General features: G+C 46.0%; 1 protein-coding gene across 1 annotated transcript in view; it reads right to left on the bottom strand.

Moving 5' to 3' along the window:
- LCT (lactase) overlaps positions 1-20083 on the bottom strand; it is a 53983-nt gene that overhangs the window by 15692 nt on the left and 18208 nt on the right. The window contains exons 5-10 of the mRNA XM_081579120.1: positions 19586-19664; positions 14869-15595; positions 10531-11176; positions 7829-9376; positions 6725-6993; positions 3657-3947 (exon numbers count right to left, since the gene is read on the bottom strand). Of these exons, the coding sequence (XP_081435246.1) occupies positions 3657-3947; positions 6725-6993; positions 7829-9376; positions 10531-11176; positions 14869-15595; positions 19586-19664 (3560 nt within the window). The remainder of the gene's footprint in view (positions 1-3656; positions 3948-6724; positions 6994-7828; positions 9377-10530; positions 11177-14868; positions 15596-19585; positions 19665-20083) is intronic.

The raw sequence follows: 20083 nt of genomic DNA, 5'->3' as shown, positions 1-20083 counted from the left end.
AGGACATCTAGTGTGTCTGGAGGCTCTTCCTGTGGAGTGGGAACACTTTCCTGGAGACGGGCCCCTCTGGCCACACCCATGTGGTGGCCTTTCCTCTCCCGGGTCTCCCCTTGATGCTCCTGACACACCCCCATGCCGGGGTCTCCACTGGGCTGTCAATCGTCTTCAGCTCAGACCCAGTCTTTCCCTTTCCCTGAAATGCTCTTTCTCTGCCCAACCACCTACCCAAATTCTCTTCTTTTTTTAAGAACCACATCTCCTTGAAGGTTTTTATGGCCACATCACATTTCTGCATTGTCTCAATGTCCTTAAGAACTACAGGGAATTCCTTGATGGATCAGTGGTTAGGACTCTGAGCTTTCACTGCCCAGGGCCCAGATTCATTCCCTGGTCAGGGAACTAAGATCCCACAAGCCATGTGATAAATAAAAGTTTAAAATCTATAAATAAATAAAAGCTTAAACCCTATTTTAAAAAATAGGAACCACAAAATAATTTAGCCCTGAGTTGTGTTCTTTCTGAATTGTGTGTAATGGATATTAATTCCCCTTGATCTTGGGGTACTACAGGACAGCCACTGGCCCTCCCATCTCCATCACAGCTGGCACTCACATGCACTGTAATAAACGCTGCATGAGTAATTTATTCCTGCAGTGTTAGCATTGTGAGGAGTCCAGGCAGCACTTTTTTAAATTAAATATTTATTTTTATTTATTTATTTGGCTGCACTGGGTCTTAGTTGCAGCATTTGAACTCTTAGTTGTGACATGTGGAATCTAGTTTCGTGACCAGGGATCGAACCCAGGCCCCCTGCACTGGGAGCTTGGGTCTTAGCCACTGGACCACCAGGGAAGTCACCCAGGTAGCACTTTCATTTGTAAAAGTCTCTGCTTTTTGGGGTGGGAAGAAAGGGGTTGTAATGCAGAGATTATACTCTGGCTGCAGTGCGTAATCTCCAATCACTACAGCAGAGGACACACCAGTACCGTAGAGTTAGTGCCCTCTGGCCCTTTATCATAAATGGCCCAGGAGAAAAGGAAAAGAGCTCTTAGGCTCCCAAGTAAAATGCAAAAGATCTTGTGGCAGCAAAGGAAGCCCCCACGTGAGCTTTATTATTCATAAAAACTCATGGCTTAAAAGCACACGAACTTTTGCCTCAGCAGTTCTTCTCCTAGGATCATATCCTATAAACTTCTACCTTAGTGTAATTATGTAACTACAATTACATAGACAGAGCCTGGTGGGCTAAAGTCCATAGAGTTGCAAAGAGCTGGACACAACTGAAGCAGCTTAGCATGCATACACATTCATTGTAGTGTTGGTTACAACAGAAAAAGAGTAAAAACAGGGAAGAATCAGATTGATTATATTCTTTGCAGCCAAAGATAGAGAAGCTCTATACAGTCAGCAAAAACAAGACCAGGAGCTGACTGTGGCTCAGATCATGAACTGCTTATTGCCAAATTCAGACTTAAATTGAAGAAAGTAGGGAAAACCACTAGTCCATTCAGGTATGACCTAGATCAAATCCCTTATGAGTATACAGTAGAAGTGACAAATAGATTTAAGGGACTAGATCTGATAGACAGAGTGCCTGATGAACTATGGACAGAGGTTTGTGACATTGTACAGGAGACAGGGATCAAGACAATCCCCATGGAAAAGAAATGCAAAAAAGCAAAATGGCTGTCTGAAGAGGTCTTACAGATAGCTGGGAAGAGAAGAGAAGTGAAAAGCAAAGGAGAAAAGGAAAGATATTCCCATCTGAATGCAGAGTTTCAAAGAATAGCAAGAAGAGATAAGAAAGCCTTCCTCAGTGATCAATGCAAAGAAATAGAGGAAAACAACGGATTGAGAAAGACTAGAGATCTCTTCAAGAAAATTAGAGATACCAAGGGAACATTTCATGCAAAGATGGGCTCGATAAAGGACAGAAATAGTGTGGACCTAACAGAAGCAGAAGATATTAAGAAGAGGTGGCAAGAATACACAGAAGAACTGTACAAAAAAGATCTTCACGACCCAGATAATCACGATGGTGTGATCACTCACCTAGGGCCAGACATCCTGGAATGTGAAGTCAAGTGGGCCTTAGAAAGCATCACTACGAATAAAGCTAGTGGAGGTGATGGAATTCCAGTTGAGCTATTTCAAATCCTGAAAGATGATGCTGTGAAAGTGCTGCACTCGATATGCCAGCAAATTTGGAAAACTCAGCAGTGGCCACAGGACTGGAAAAGCTCAGTTTTCATTCCAGTCCCAAAGAAAGGCAGTGCCAAAGAATGCTCAAACTACCACACAATTGCACTCATCTCACATGCTAGTAAAGTAATGCTCAAAATTCTCCAAGCCAGGCTTCAGCAATACGGGAACTGTGAACTTCCAGATATTCAAGCTGGTTTTAGAACAGGCAGAGGAACCAGAGATCAAATTGCCAACATCTGCTGGATCATCGAAAAAGCAAGAGAGTTCCAGAAAAACATCTATTTCTGCTTTATTGACTATGCCAAAGCCTTTGACTGTGTGGATCACAATAAACTGTGAAAACTCAGAAAACTAAGATCATGGCATCTGGTCCCATCATTTCACGGCAAATAGATGGGGAAACAGTGGAAACAGTGTCAGACTTTATTTTTGGGGGCTCCAAAATCACTGCTGATGGTGATTGCAGCCATGAAATGAAAAGACGCTTACTCCTTGGAAGGAAGGTTATGGCCAACCTAGACAGCATATTTAAATGCAGAGACATTACTTTGCCAACAAAAGTCCATCTAGTCAAGGCTATGGTTTTTCCAGTGGTCATGTATGGATGTGAAAGTTGGACGGTGAAGAAAGCTGAGCGCTGCAGAATTGATGCTTTTGAACTGTGGTGTTGGAGAAGACTCTTGAGAGTCCCTTGGATTGCAAGGAGATCCAATCAATCCATCCTAAAGGAGATCAGGACAGATCAGTCCTGGGTGTTCACTGGAAGGACTGATGTTGAAGCTGAAACTCCAATACTTTGGCCACCTCATGCGAAGAGTTGACTCATTGGAAAAGACCCTAATGCTGGGTAGGATTGGGAGCAGGAGGAGAAGGGGACGACAGAGGATGAGATGGTTGGATGGCATCACTGACTCGATGGACATGGGTTTGGGTAAACTCCAGGAGTTGGTGATGGACAGGGAGGCCTGGCATGCTGCAGTTCATGGGGTCGCAAAGAGTCAGAGACGACTGAGAGACTGAACTGAACTGAACTGATTAGAGAAATGAGGTACAATTTCCACATAACTAAAAAGACAGGAAGGACAAATGAGGAAAATACATATGGATATGGAAATACCTGTAAGAACTATTGTTAAATAAAAAGTATCAAACTATATCTATCACTCGTACCATTAGGAAAAAGGAGGGAAAAAAGCCTATACACACACACACACATATTGCCTACTGGTCAGATATCCAAAAGGACATGAAAACTCAGCAACCCTGGTCACCTGTAAGGAGGGGAACAGATAGCTGGAAGGGGACAGTCAGAGACAGAAGGAAAATCTTTACAGACAACTCAAGAATTAAACTTGACAACAGCACTTTTTTTTTCACAATAGATGTGCTCCCCAGCCCAGCTGTCTCCCTCTCGTGGATGTGGCCAAGGCCTGCTCAGGGCCCCACCTCACCTGGGGTTGGATGTTGGCGGCCAGCAGCGTGTCGATGAGCCGCACGTAGTAGTTCAGGCCCGCTTCGTTGATGTACTTGTTGGTCCCGTCAGGGAGGATGCGAGTCCAAGAAATGGAAAAGCGATAGTGGGTCACGCCCAGGGTCTGCAGGGCGGCCAGGTCCTCGGCAATCTTGTGGTAACTGTCACAGGCCACGTCTCCCGTGTCATTGTTCTCCACCTTCAGGGGTGTGTGAGAGAATGTGTCCCAAATACTGAGTCCTTTGCCGTCTGCTCTCCATGCACCTTCGATCTGAAAATGACAAGACATAGTCAAGTCAGTCATGTAGTCAAGCCCTTCCTGTCAGTGGGAGAGTCCTGAGTCAGGACGTAAGTCAGCATCACCTTCTCTGCTCCCCCTGATTTCTGAACTCCTGCAGCTTCCTGTACACACTTTCTGAACGCCATGGCACTATCACACTGCACTGAACAGTTATGTGCCTGCTGACTGGCTTCCCTCCAGCAAGACTAGGCAAGACTCCATGTGGCGTCTTTCATCTTGGTGGCCTGGCTGTCAGCGCAGCAATCTCTGGTGTATGGTGGGTGCTCACTAAACGTTTCAATGAACAATCTGATGTGCCTTAACCCCAAACAGAGTCAGACAAATCCCAATGATGCCAGATGTGGAGGCAGAGTTTCTAATCAGGACGGGTATCACTGTTTCTGTGCCTCCTTTTCCTCCTTTCACCTAATCTACAGGGAAACTGACTACAAGCCACTGAGCAAATGCCTACCCATGGGCTTAGGTAGTGCAAGACGTGTAATTTCTATAAATTACTTTAAAACACTTTGACAGGTATGGTGTGATGCTCTGTGACTGGCTGCGGCTAAGGCAGTGTGGCGTTTTAACCAAGAATGCACATCCAGACTTGGCCTGCACGGCCCCTGTGAGAGTGGCAGGGTGTTGGAGCAGCGGGAAGGCACCAGCTGTTGTCCGTCTGAGTGGAGGAGATGGCTTGGTGGTTGGGAGACTAGTTAATGCAGGGGACTAAGACAATAAGTGACTATGTTGAGGATATTAGGAGTTAGATTTCTCGTCGTTGGAGAAAAGAGATATGAATATGAAAAGCGTGAAGGCCAGCATTAACCTTGTGGAGTAGGATTGGACTTGGAGGTATCAAGGTGTTTTTTTTTAACATACATAAAGATGTGGGTGGATGTAGAAATAGATATATGTGCACACACACTGTGTGTGTACACATGTATTTCCTCACTCTGTCCACTTCTAGAGGGCCTAGAAGTAATGACCTGTGAGCATACTAAGCACCTAGATCTTGGTTTCTAGATGCCCTTATCCAGTAAAAGAAACCAGGGCTCATTAGAGAAATGGCTGATTACAGGGCTGGGGCAGAAAAGACAGAAGATGCTTGGAACATCTTGTTGTACTGGAAAGAATTAGGAAAGTGCCCAAAGAACGATGGGCCACATCAAAAGGACACAGGCTCTAGCTAAAGGACCATCCACCTGGCAAAATGTGGGACGATTTAAGTATCTCCATACTAATGATGACAAAAGTATAACCCACTGAACAAAATAGAACTTCATGAGGTCATACTTTTGATACATAGCAATATGTATTTATACGTAAATAAAATGTAAAAAAGCAGAAGAAAAGACAAAACTCGACCTTTCGGTTGAATGCCACCTAATAAACATAAAAGCAATGATGGACTGAGAAAAATCACCATTTGTTAACTGTCACAGTACTACCTGATTCAGGCCTGCAGCCCATGCCCTAGAATAAGACCCTTTCCCTGGCCCTAGAATAAGTCCAGCTGGAAACCCATAGGGCCATGGTTCTCACCTAGGGACTATTTGTCCCCAAGGAGATACTTAGAAATATCTGGAGATATTTCTGGTTGTTACAGCTGGGGGAGGGGTCTACTGGCATCTATTGGGCAGAGGCCAAGTTTGCTGCTAAACATCCCACAGTGCACAGGAAGGGCCACAGTGCCCAGGATGGACCCATAGTACACGGGATGGGCCATAGTGCACAGGACGGGCCACAGCAAAGAGTTCTCCAGCCCCAAATGTCAGTTGGCCCAGCTAGAGAAACTCTTCTACAGAGGATTCTGTCTGCCTCAAGTAAGAGTAACAGGATCCTGTCTCTGAAATCTTGGCATTTCCTCCAATGAAACTTTCATGTTCAATGTTGACCAGCGCTCCAAAGAGGACCAAGAACTGTGGTTTCTTCCAGGCTGTGGAACAGGACACATGAACAGTTTCTATGTTTGTGTGCTTAGCTAATGTACGTCGGGATACTGCAGAATTTGGTCTGAGATGTCATTATATCATGGTAGTCAGGTCATCTGGCGGGGCTACCCTCACCTTTCTTGGAAACAGTTTCAGCAGCTATGGTCACCTAGAAAAAACTCAAGGGCTGAGCAGCCCAGAGTCAAGTCAGCTCAGACCACTGACCCTGCCCAGGTTCCACACTGAGAATACAGAGCCCCCACTCCTGGATCAAAGAAAATAAAAGGAGGCAGGAGATGTAAAACAGGGTCCCATCCTTAACTGCCTGGGCAAGTCACACTTCCCTTTGTAGCTTTCATTTCTCTGAGGAAAAGTGAACCCTCGTATTTTCTGTATTAGTGAGCTTCATTTAGCATGAATAAGTAAAGGTATGATGTTATTAGGACGTCAGAAAAAGCCCAGGTCCGCATGATAGTCATTTTGATAAAACTGTCTGCTTGGAAGATACTAGGTAAGAAATAAAGGCATCCAGCTGAGGATCTTCATATTTGCACATTTTTGCCTAAGGGTTTCTGCCTGGCTCCACCTGTTCCATCTGACCCGCTAACACCTATCTCAGCCTCGCCCTTCTAACTGTGCTTGTCCACCTGAATTTGGGGATGTGAAGAAGCCAGGCTGTCTGGGAAGAGGGCCTCCCAGACACCCCTCCAACCCCACCCTGCGGTACCTCTACCTCCTGCCCACAGGTCTGTGAAAATCCACTGTTCCTGCCTGCCCTCTGCAGCCCTGACAGAGCCTGACACATAGTAGGTTTACTGTAGATGGTTAATGCCTCACCTGATATGAGGCAGTAGCTGCACTCCAGATGAAGTCCTTGGGGAACTGTCCGTATAGGAACTCATCCTCCTTGGACAGTGGCATGCCATTGTTGGTGATGACCTCTGTGTAGTACCCGGCTGAGGCTCTTGCTGTGCGAGACCTGTTCACGTTATCGAAATCAACATGGTACAGTCCAAACTTGACCGTGTAGCCATTCAGCCACTCAAAGTTGTCCATCAGGGACCAGGCAGCATATCCTCGAAGGTTGACACCATCAAGTCTGTAGGCTGGGGACATTGCACAGAGGACAGAGGACAGCTTTACACCAGGAGAGTCAGGGCCCAAGAAGCGCAGTCACGTACTAGCTTCTCACTTCAGGCGGTCTTCAACCACCTACTTGTACACACAAGTAATGTGTGCCATGATAGATCATCTTTTTGTTAACACTGATAACCCCATAACAAGTATTAATGGCTGATCTTTGCAAAATCAAGTTCTTTTGTTGGAATAAAGGGACATGTCTGAGATTCAAGAGTCTTAGCCCACTTTAGAGGTTATTCCTCTGGGGTACATGGAACCTGAAAGTCAGTGCTAGTCACTCAGTCGTGTCTGACTCTTGGTGACCCCATGAACTGTAGCCCACCAGGCTCCTCTGTCCATGGAATTCTCCAGGCGATACTGGATTGGATTGCCATTCCTTTCTCCAGGGGATCTTCATGACCCAGGGATAGAACCTGGGGCTCCTGCATTGCAGGCAGATTCCTCCCATCTGAGCCACCAGAGAAGCCTGACAAATGGAATCTACCAGAATATAATAAGCTCCTCGTCAGCATAAAGTTGTTTGTTTTGTTCACTGCTGTGTCCCCAGCACTTAGAATAGTATTTGTCACATAGTAGTTGGTCAATAATGAAAATACTCTTGTGGGACTCCGTGTGTACATTTGGGGAGATGGTCATTGCTTTTTTCAGATTCCAGAAGGATATGTAACCTCAGACAGGGAAAGAGTTATAGGATCAGGGTATAAATGAGAGACCTGTCTATGGTTTGTACTCCATTCTGCCAAGGCTCCTGACATACGGATGTTGGGAGATTCTGTAAGGGGAACATGAACCCTCACGTACCTTTCAAAGCTTCGTTGATATAGGTTTTGTGGTAAAATATCCTGTCGGTATCTTCCATTTTGGGGTCTGTCAGCCCTACTCCATTCTCAGTGATGTAAATGGGAATGTCCCCATACTCTTCCTTGATCCAGTTGAGCAGTCTCCGCATCCCCCAGGCGGCAGCCCTGTCCATGGCTGTGGCAGGCCAGGAAGTGTCCTCCCTCTCCAGCAGCTCCTGGTCACTCATGTAGGAAGGTGGGTTTAACCTGGGTGTCGTGTGTTGCACGATCCTGGAGGAGTAAGTGTTGAGGCAGAACACATCGGCGGTAGCTGCGATGTACTGCTTCTCTTCCTCTGTGAAGCTGGGCAGGCGGGAGGTGGCCAAGTGCTGCAGTTCACTCCTGTTCCCCACCTTCCACTTCATGGCATCTGGGTAGTCTCCATTTCGGAAGATGGGGTGGGCGAACCAACCCAAGGAGAACTGCAGCATTCGGTCAGCTGCCTCCACGTCCCTGGGGACCAGCGACTGGGGCTCTGCCCAGTGGGAACTGAGGCTCAAGGAGATGACCCCCTTCTGCTCTTGCCTGTACTTCTCGTCGTATGTGTGATAGACTCTGGCATGAGCTTTGATGATTGCATGGCCAATCCTGTAAGGTCCCCAGCCTGGGTCATTCACATTCGGGGGAAATTCTCCTGAGCCATACCCCAACCACGTCTGGTAGGTGGGCTCATTAAAAGTCATCCAGAACTTGACTCTGTCACCAAAGGTCCGGAAGCAGAAGTCTGCGTAGCTGTTGAACAAGTCAATCAGGGAAGGATTCTCCCAGCCTCCAATATCCTGCAGGGCCTGGGGCAGATCCCAGTGGAACAGGGTCACCATGGGAAAGATGTTGTTGTCCACCAAGCCATTGATCAGCTTGTTGTAATAATCGACACCATGTGTGTTGACAGAAGTGTCTCTCCCAGTTGGGAAAATCCGAGACCAGGAGATGGAGAAGCGATAAGCTTTCACCTTCAAAGCTCGGAGTATGTTCAGATCGGCATCCAGGTGGTTATAGCTGTCACAGGCCACGTCTCCAGTGGCGTTGTCTTTCACGTTGCTCCCTGCTGTGTGGGTAAAGTTGTCCCAGATGCTGGGGCCTTTGCCGTCAGCATTCCAAGCTCCTTCAATCTGATAGGCTGATGAGGACACGCCCCACAGAAAGTCATCCGGGAATGTGCCGTGGTAGAACAGATCTCTCTCAAACTTGGGTTGGTTGAAGAACTTCTCCCAGACTACTTTTGCCTTAGAGGGCACCTCGGATGGAAAAGTGATGGCTCTGATTTTCTGGGGGACATCTGCTATACTGGGTGGTGACAGTCTTTTTACTACCTTGTTGAGGAAACCATTTTTTTCGATCATGCTGGTGAAAAAATAGGCAGATTTCCTGGCAGTCCTTGGCCTGCTGCTGTCATCAAAGTTGACCTGGTACAGCCCAAACCTCTGGCTATACCCAGAAGGGCCTTCAAAGCCATCAATGAAGGAACGAACAATGTAAGACTGAACAACCACTGAGTCTTCTTTGATAGCTGTGGAGAAAAACAAAATTGGGACTGCTTTAAAGTCTCTGTTACTGATTGTTCTAAAGTCTCTGCTGTTATTTTTTAAATAGAGGTGTTTATTTGGGGTTTCTTAGCACTGCAGCCATGCTCCTTGGAAGAAAAGCTATGACCAAACTAGACAGAATATTAAAAAGCAGAGACATTACTTTGCCAACAAAGGTCCGTCTAGTCAAAGCCATGGTTTTTCCAGTAGTCATGTATGGATGTGAGAGTTCGACTATAAAGAAAGTCAAGCACTGAAGAATTGATGCTTTTGAACTGTGGTGTTGGAGAAGACTCTTGAGAGTCCTTGGACTGCAAGGAGATCCAACCAGTCAATCCTAAAGGAGATCAGTCCTGGGTGTTCATTGGAAGGACTGATGCTGAAGCTGAAACTCCAATACTTTGATCACTTGATGCAAATAACTGACTTATCGGAAAAGACCTTGATGTGGATAAAGACTGAAGGCAGGAGGAGAAGGGGACAACAGAGGATGAGATGGTTGGATGGCATCACCAACTCGATGGACATGAGTTTGAGCAAGCTCCAGGAGTTGGTGATGGACAGGGAAGCCTGGTGTGCTGCAGTCCATGGGGTCACAGAGTCAGACACAACTGAGTGACTGAATTGAACTGAGCACTGCAGCCCAGAGGACAGATTTAAGAAGCACTTGAACTGTGTTCTGCTATAAAATGGGGGAGGCTTGTAAAGGCAAAGCCTGTAAGGTTACATAAATTGTTTATCTAGAATTAGGATTGGAGGGGACTTCCCTGGTGGTCCAGTGGTTAAGACTCCACACTCCCTATGCAAGGGGCATGAGTTCGACCCCTGGTCAGAGATCTAAGATCCTGCAAGCCACATGCTGTGAACAACAACAAAAAGATGATGAGGCTTGATGAATGGTTAGGACTCAGATGGGCAGAGCATAGAAGGAGCTTTGTAGGGACTAGGAATATAAAAGCAAAGACTTAAGGCCTTTAGGGAGAGGGTTAGGAGGCTGATATGAAGGACTGACTATTACCACAAACACTACTTTCTGGCTTCATTTCCATGGGAGACCGTTTTTTTCCCAGAAAATAAAACTCTGAAGACTTGATGAAGTACCACCCATGCTCAATCACCAGCATATCCATGTTCTTACCCTTGAGCACCTCATTGATATACTGTTTGAAGTAGTCAACTCTCAGGGAATCATCGATGAGGTCTTCACTCTCCCCTATGGGCATGCCATTCCCAGCTAGGTAGATTGGAACTTTGCCTTTTGTGTATTCCAAGGATACAAACTTCAACAGCCTCCTTATGCCCCAGGGCACCACGCGAATCCAAGAGGATGCAGTCTGGGGCCACGTGGGGTCCACATGCTGGGAGAAGCCTCCGATGGTATCATAGCTGGGGATGCAGGTGTCTCCTCGGGCCTTGCTGATGAGGCGGGAAGTGTAATGGGACAGACCCAGAAAATCAGCAGAGCCTTTCAAGAGCTGTTTCTCTGCCTCGGTGAACTCAGGAAGCTGGGCCACAGGACTGGGGCACTGCTCATTCATCTGTTGGATCTGGGCCCTCAGGGCAGCCGGGTAGTCGCCATTCACAAAGATGGGGTGTGCAAACCAGCCCAGCATGAAGTGCAGGAAGCATTCGGAGGCTCTCAGGTCCTCAGGCCTCTCTGGGGACAGAGGTTCTGCCCAGTCTGAGTTTAGCACGATGCCCACACGCCCCTGCTGCTGTGGGCGGTGGTGGCTGTTGTAGTGGTGCCAAGCCTTGGCATGCGCCTTGAGGACCATGTGAGCCACCTTGTAAGGAAGAAAGAAGGAAATACAGGACTTAGGGACAGCGGCACCATCCACAAGTCAGTAACAAGTCAATGATAACGATATTAGCAAGTTAACACCAAGGTGAATGATGCTAGCAAGTTAATAAAAGCAGTAAGACTGATGATGTCAACATCAATGTATCAACACTGATGTCAACAATGTCATCAAGTCATCAACAGGTTAACACCTATGTCACATTGGCAACAAATCAACATCAAGTCAACAACACCAAAAAGAAGTTAAGACTGATGCTAACAATGTAAAGAAGGCTAGAACATGGACGATGTTGACACCACCACCAGTGCCAGCAACACCAGCAACATGGACAATAGCCTCACAAGTCAACAGCAACAATGTCAACAATGTCCACAAGTGTTGACAACAAGTCAACACCACCATCAGATCATTAGCAATAGCACCACAACCACATTAACAATAACAAGGGTTAATGGCTTCTCTCATGTGATCCTCACTTATTTGACGTGCACAAATACTGTTTCTACAATACAGGTGAGGAGCACAGATCCAGAGGGGGGTAAATGCAGGCCGTCCAGCCTCAGGCTTGTACTGTCAATCATAGTGCTATACCGCCTCTGTGCTCAGCAAGCGCTTATTGACTGACTAGCCGACAACTGATTGGAAGGGGGGATCGTTTTAGTTAACACAAAGGAGGGGAAAATTCTTTCTAGCCTGCCTGATCTCCTTTCTACTTAATGAAATCTAGGACGAGAGACCATCACCAGGATCTGTTTGTAGACTCAACTCATGGTCTTACAAAAGTCAGCATCGTTCCTTGGTGGAGCACCGTGAGAAACTGGGCAAAGGTGGAGTGTGTGGAGAATAAGAGGTATAGATTTAAATCGACTCTGTCACATGCTCAGTAAACGCCAACCATCTTCTCTCTCGACTTCAGCTTTGTCTGCAGGAAGTGGGTCATCCTGGATCCTCCCTGAAGGACTCAGTGCAGCTGTGTGAGCAGAGCATAGAGCAGAGACTGGGGGTGTGGGAAGGGGTTTGTTACCACTGAGCTCCTTTTCCTTTTCATCATGTGAAGAGGATGACACCTGTGTTTGACGAATGTTGTACAAAAACATTGCTCTATGAAGAGGAGCTCCTGACTGCTTCTAGTGTACCAAATATTAGTTCTTAACTGGGCCCTGACCTCCAGCAGCAAACTGTGCTCCTTTCTGAAAAGCAGGAATGCTTCCCTTCTAAGCTTGCTGGTGTCAGGGCAAAACATGGAAACAACCTAAATGTCCATTGACAGAGGAATGAATAAACAAGATGTTGTACATATATACACTGGAATACTACTCAGCCATAAAAAAAGAATGAAATAATGCCATCTTCAGCAACATGGATGCAACCAAAAATTATCATACCAAGTGAAATACATCAGAAAGAGAAAGACAAGTACCATATGATATTATATATGGAATCTAAATGTGGCACAAATGAACCTATCTACAAAACAGAAACAGACTCACAGACATAGAGAACAGACTTGCGGTTGCCAAGGGGGAAACATGGAGGGAGAGGGATGGAATTTGGGGTTGGTAGATACAAACTATTATATATGGGATAGATAAACACCCATATATAATAGTATATATAGTATATACTATACTACTGTATAGTACAGGGAACTATATCCAATATCCTGGGGTAAATCATAATGAAAAAGAATATTAAAAAAGGTATGTATGTATCTAACTGAGTTGCTTTGATATACAGCAGAGATTGGCACAACACTGTAAATTAACTGTACTTCAATAAAAACAACAACAACAACAAAAAACAAAGGTACTAAGTCGAGGGTACACTGTGACTACACTGTGAATGCAAGGAAACTGATTGGAATGAAATACTGGTAAGATTATGAGAGAGATCTTTTTTTTGAAATTTTTCCTTACTGGTATCATAATGTTTTATAAATAAAAGGAAGAATTGAGAGAGAAAAGTGAGGTGGACTTTGAAAATCTCAGGAGACCTAGCTGTAAGGATAAGAAGCCCAAGGAGAAAAGGTTGGGATGAGCGTCACCATAAAAACACAGAAAGGTCCAAACCTTTCCCTTTCAGTAGTGTTCTCTCTCTCGGTGGGTGTGGTGAACAAGTGTGCTGAATGGGAACAAGCAAGTGTGCCGAACAAGAGCAGAATGGAAGCCTTGACTTAAGTGCTATGTTTTGGCATTATATTGAGTCACTTACTCACAGAGCTCACTTTGTACGTATTTTGAACTGCTTTCTAATTTTCTAATGTGTGTTAGTATCATTTTCCCCCTAAAGGTTTTAATGTCTTGATGACACTTATCTAGCATGGGGCACAGTGAATACTCCTGTCTCAGAACAGTTTGTGTGTGTTAGTCACTCAGTCATGTCCTACCCTTTGTGACCCCCTGGACTGTAGCCCGCCAGGCTCCTCTGTCCATGGAATTCTCCAGGCAAGACTACTGGAGTGGGTTGCCATTCCCTATTCCAGGTGATCTTCCTGACCCAGGGATTGAACTCGGGTCTCCCTTATTGCAGGCAGATTCTTTACCATATGAGCCACCAGGGAAGCCCATTTCAGAACAGAACCCAAAGTGTGGCAGGGGAAAGCCAGACTAACATGCTTATCTTGAAGAATGTTGCCAGTGAAGCTGGTAGATTTTCTGGGAGATTTCAAAGAAAAAGGAAGACGATGCTTGGGACCCATATGAAGATATTTAAAATTTTGTCTCCAGGGACTTCCCTGGTTAAGACTCCGCACCTCTACTGCAGGGGGCACCAGTTCAATCTCGGGTTGGGGAACTAAGATCCCACATGCCACATGTGGTCAAAAAAAAGAAAAAATATTTTGTTTTCAGGATATACATCCCCTTCTTGTTGAAATGATACTCTGATTGCCCCCTGGAAAGATCACCTTCCTCTGTCCCCACCTCCCCATCTCGCAGCCAGTATTGAGGGGTAGAGCTGGGATCTGCACTGAGCTTCACAGCCCCCTACCCTAGACCCAGTGACTGGTTCAGGGATGAGCATGCGACCCACACAGAGATGATGAGCACAGGGAGAACTTTGCCAGAACAGAGATAAACAATCTTTCCTGTTTTCTACTGATCTTGAAATATGGGAGAGGGATTGTGGCCATCTGGCTACTGGGTAGCCCAAGAATAAAGCCAATGAGGGAAATAAGAGAAAAGGAAAAACTGAGTCCTGGTAACATCATCTGTGGTCCAAACAACTCTACTCTGATCAGCTAAAACTAGGACTTTGCAGTCTTCTGAACTCAGAAATTCCCTCTTTGCTTTAAAGTCAGTGTAGGTTGGGTTTTCTGTCACTTGCAGTTAAGTCCTGGCTGGCATGGAAAACTTGCTTTGGAGTCAAGTAGATTTGGGCTCAAAATGTTGGTTTCACACTGCTAACCCACTAGCAATGTAATCACAACCAAATTGCTTCTCCTCCTGAACCCCAATTCCCTCATCCATCAGAGCCATTCTGAGGATGCGGTAACAATTTTTAAAGTGCCAGAACAGCGTTTGGCACTTTTAACAATTTTAACAGTTCCTTCCCTCCCTCCAATTTCCTCTAAAGAAGAAAAAGGAAAGATTTGCTGATGGGAAGGTAAAAGAATGTTTTTCCAACCACATGCCCTTCCTCTTCCAACAGGTAGGCACTGCAAGGATGGGAAGTACCTTAAAAGAGGCCACCCCTGGGTCGGAGATGCCCGGTGCATGTTGGCCGGTGCCATAGCCCGCGTAGCTCATCACCCACGGCTCGTGGAAGGTCACCCACAGCTTCACACGGTCCCCAAACGTGGAGAAGCAGAAGGCCGCGTAGTCCAGGAAGGCATCCACCACGCTCTCATTCTGCCACCCGCCGCGATCCTGCAGGGCCTGAGGCAGGTCCCAGTGGAACAGTGTGGCCATGGGCTCGATGTGCGAGTCCAGCAGGCTGTTAATCAGTTTGTTGTAGTAGGCGACGCCCTGGGGGTTGGGGTTAGGCCCCTCCCCAGTGGGGAAGATGCGGGACCAGGAGATGGAGAACTTGTAGACCTGGGCCTGGAGGCCACGGAGCAGGGCGACGTCAGTGTCTACCTTGTGGTAACTGTCGCTGGCCACCTCTGGCGTTGCTTGGCCCTTGGCAGTGTCCTGGTGTCCGACTCGGTCCCAGATGCTCGGCCCTCTTCCATCCTCGGCCCAGCCTCCTTCCACGTTAAAAGCTCCCGTGGAGACACCCCAGAGGAAGCCTTCAGGAAAAACATCCTGCAGGAAAGCATCCCTTTCTGCCTTGGACTGGTTGGCAAATGCTTCCCAGACTCTCTGATAGGCTGAGTGGGGCGGCCAGGCGTCTACTGCTGTGTCCGGGCCCAGCTGCAGGGCAGTCTGGAGGGTCAGGCTGTCACTCAGAGAACAAGACCAGCTGAGGGAGTGAAGTGACATAAAGGGACATAATAAGTAATGACTCAAATTTATAGGTGATTGGAGACTGATGAATGGTGACAATGTGTTTAGTCCATAAAGATTCCAATAACACGGACTCTAAATGATGGGCAGGAAGTGACTGGGAGATGGGAAATTATTATTATTAACCCTTCTTAGGCAAGTTAGGATGAGGTGGTTGGATGGCATCACCGACTCAATGGGCATGAGTTTGAGTAAACTCCGGGAGTTGGTGATGAACAGGGAGGCCTGACCTGCTGCAGTCCATGGGGGTCACAAAGAGTTGGACATGACTGAGCAACTGAACTGAACTTAGGCAAGTTATCACTGCTCCTGCATGACTGAAAATACTGTGCTAATGCTACTATTCTCTGTATTAGATCACCCTTCAATACTGTCTTCAGTTCTGATGAAATTTTTCTTCTTATAATGTATATTTATAAAACACAGCTAAAGATAATGACTTCAATTATTGAGTCTTTTGATTCTATATTGGCCACTGTGATAAAAATGTATGTACATTAATTACCTCATTTAAATTTCAAAATAAGTGTATGAGATAGGCACTACATTATTTATCTTCCAAAAGAGAAGGAAACTGAGACTTAAAGAAGTGAGTAATTTCTGGGCATCAGGGGCCAGCAGCTATTTACCAGCTGGTACAGAAATATTTCAGTAATTGAACTACCAGTACAGCTCTACTGATGTGTACTATTTAAATATAACTCCCAGCTACAACCTCCTTTCTTCTTTATGTTGCCTGGGTTATGGTCATAATGGCAGGAGCTCAAGCATCCATCCAGCACCATGAGGTAGAAGTTTTGTTAAGGTTGACAAAGCAACAAGAGAGGAACCTGGATTCCTGATGATTTTACCCACTCTAGACTGTTCATCGCTGGGCTTCATTTATGTCAATAAACTTTTATCTTTTTTAAAAATGAGAGCTCCTTGATTATACAGCTTGCAAATGATAGAGCTCAGAGTCTTTGCTTAACCACTTATCACTATGTATATGTGTAGATGTGTGGACATTATATGCATATATGTGTTATGTTTTATGAACATAAATATTTATTCAGAAATAAATATATCTGAAATAAACATAGCTGAAATAAAACATAACATAGAAATGCTATTTTGGGGGCTTCCCTGGTGGCTCAGTGGTAGAGAATCCACCTGCTAATGCAGAAGACATGCGTTCGATCCCTGGTTCAGGGAGATCCCACGTGCCTCAGAGCAACTAGGCCTGTGTACCATAGCTACTGAGTCTGTACTCTAGAGCCTGGGAGCTGCAACTATTGAGTACTTGTGCAGCAACTACTGAAGCCTGAGCGCCCTAGAGCCCATGTTCTGCAACAAGAGAAGCCACTGCAATGAGATGCCTGTACACTGCAATGAAAAGTTGCACCCCATCGCTCCCGCTCTCTTCAACTAGAGAAAAGCCCGTGCAGCAATGAAAACCCAGCTGAGTCAAAAATAAACAAAATTATTTTTAAAAAGCTATTTTCATACACAACAATTCTGATATATTCTATTTAATTCTAGTCTGTTTTCCTTCTCTCTCCTTCCTCTCTCCCTCCCTCCTTGAGTCCTGTCCTTTGGGCTGGAGAGCAGTGCCTGAGAACATGCAGCAGTTTCACCAGCAGAGGGCAGCCTTCAGGAAGTGCTGGTAGAGGTGGGTGTGTTTAGCCTGGAGAAGAGAATCCACATGGGGAGAGGCAATGAAGTACAAGAGCAACTCCCTGTCCTACGGCTCTCGTGTGCAGAGGAGCTGACATTTTACAAGGCTGGCCCAGAGCGCAGAAAGACCTCTCTCCCATGGAGTGGGGCCGGGGCCTTACAAATATGTATGTGTTAAATCCCTTCGGTCATGTCCGCTCTGTGCGACCCTATGGACTGTAGCCCACTAGGCTCCTCTGTCCCTGGGGTTCTCCAGCCAAGACTACTGGAGTGGGTTGCCATGCCCTTCTCCAGGGTTCAAACTTAAGCTCCTTCTGTTTTATGGAGCATCAACTTCTCTGCATTTGGTAGAAAAGTGGTGACGGGAAATGATGGCCTATAGCTGTGGATTATCCAAAACAGATGCAGGAGTCTGGAGCACACCAAGGACACGGAGGGGTGCCCACTCAGCTGTTCTGACCCAACCCATCTGATTATGACTGTCCTTCTGGCTTGGATTAAAAGAGGTTTTCAAGAAATAAACTCCTCCTGGATAAAACAGAACTTGCCATACAGGCCTTGGAGCCTGGGTTTGCCTCACTTGGGTAGAGATTTAGCTCAAGAAGTCTGTATGCCCAGCCTTCCAGGTGTCCCTCCTTCAGCTGTCCCTCACCCTCTACTCTAACCCCTCAGAGCATCCCAGGTAATGTTTTCATCCTCTCCTCTGGAGAGCAGTGCTGTATCTCCTGCCACACTCTCTGCTAGAGTCACTGGTGGGCCTCTCTGTCTCATTTCTGAGTCTAAACCACTCCAATGAGAAAATGATGTCTGTCCTCTCAGAACCTGCTTCCACCTGCCCCAGCACCTGCAGGTTCTCCAGCAACATTCACCCACTCTCAGTTTGCTAGCCAACATTGGACCTTCCCTTCAGGAGAGGCAGCGAGAGATCAAGGTGTTAGAAAGAGAATCCTGGAACTGATGTCTCGTGTCATCTTGTGGTTTTATAATCACTGCATTCTCAGACTGCCCATTTTATTCTGACCTCTTCAGTTTTATTTTCCGAGAAACACAGCCCAGAACTCCTCAGCTGATTCCAAGTATAAACAGAGAGCAGTTTTGACCTGCTTGCTCATGTAGTATACCTGCAATATACTTCTCATACTCTCAGCACAGAGCCTGACATGTAGCTGCTTAGGGTCTGGTGATGTGAACTGCTGATTTGAAGTGAGTTGAGAGGATTGAACAGTAGAGGGAGACAAGGCTGAGGACAGCCAAGTGCTGGGAGAAAAAAGGTACAAAGAGGTAGTGCACTGAAGCTTATGATCCTGGACAGAGCTATGCTAGAAATGTCCGCAGTGAGCTCTAGCTGAAGGTCTGGGAAGCTAATGGTTGCCCGTAATCCTTCCTTGACACCGGTGTACGAGACATTCCATTGTGCAACATACTCCTGTGGAGTGCTGAGGGTTCTGGGAAACTCCCTGCACCAGTTTCCACACCAAACTTTCCTTGCTTGAGAAATGCATTGGAATGTAAGTGCATGCATGTGTGGGTGCTAAGTCCCTTCAGTCATGTCCAACTCTTTGCAACCCTATGGACTGTAACCCACCCAGGTTCCTCTGTCCATGGGATTCTCCAGACAAGAATACTGGAATGTGTTGCCATACCCTTCTCCAGGTAAGTGCAAGAGACTGACATAATTATGGAGATAATTGCAGATCTGCTCTAATTTTCTTTTTTTAGTATGTGTCTTAAAAATTTTGTACTTTAGTCATGTGCTAAGAAATTATTTGCAATCCCACAATAATTTAAAACCTTTGTCCTGAGAAACCACTGAATTAGGCTTCTGCCCGGTGCACGGCTGACTTTCCCATCTATGCTCTCTCCTTGCAGGTAATATGCTTCAAATTTCATGAGAGAAAATGGTGCAGAGAACTCACTTTACTCAGATCACGTAACTTCAGGGATGGGCAGTCTATCACTAACCCAGCCTGCTCTTCATCATCTAACAATGCCTCCAACAAGATCTTAACTGGAAGGCAGGGGTTCAAACATCAGCTCTGTTCCATGTGTGCACTTGGTGAACTAGAGGAGGCTGAATGATTGGTGCGAATGTCAGAACTGCAAGGGGCCCAGGGACACTGTTCTCAGCTTTCCCTTCTGAATCTCCATCTCTCATGTCCAGAATGGCCACAGAGGACTCACTAATCCAAAGGGCACATGATAACAGTCCCGTGAGTTTACACAGGTGAAGAACAGCAGAGAGTTTTGCAAACATCAGTTATTGATAGTTCGACAGGAAATCTAACATTACCTTTTCTTGGAACTTGATGAACAGCTCAGGAATGTACTAATATCAAACCCAATAGTGAACATTTGGTCTTCATTTATGGCTGTAAGAGAAGTAGTTTATTTTTTATTTTTTTTATTTCTCCATTTTGTCTTTTATTAGGCCACCACTTTCAGAGAGGAAGTTTAATTCATTCCACCTGAAGCCCACCCAACTATGCATGACTGCCATCAACAGTTCTCCTCACTCATATACCACAGCCAAACTCCAAGCAATGGTTCCAAGCCCCTCTGGAAAATTCCAAGGTTAAGATTTAAGGAGGTCACATGTGACTTTTTTTCCTACTAAGAACAGCGGTTCTCAAACTTCCATGTGCATCAGCATCACCTGTGGAGCTTGTTCAACGCAGATTGTTGGGCCCACTCCCAGGTTTCTGATCAGAGTTTTCTGATCAGAGGTGGGCTCTGGAATGTGAATATCTAACAAGTTCCCAGTGATGCTGGTGCTGCTTTTCTAGAGACC

Source organism: Giraffa tippelskirchi, chromosome 3, assembly GCF_054371585.1.
Source record: "Giraffa tippelskirchi isolate mGirTip1 chromosome 3, T2T-mGirTip1v1.2.pri, whole genome shotgun sequence".
Lineage (NCBI taxonomy): Eukaryota > Metazoa > Chordata > Mammalia > Artiodactyla > Giraffidae > Giraffa > Giraffa tippelskirchi.
This window is presented reverse-complemented; position numbering and strand designations above follow the sequence as displayed.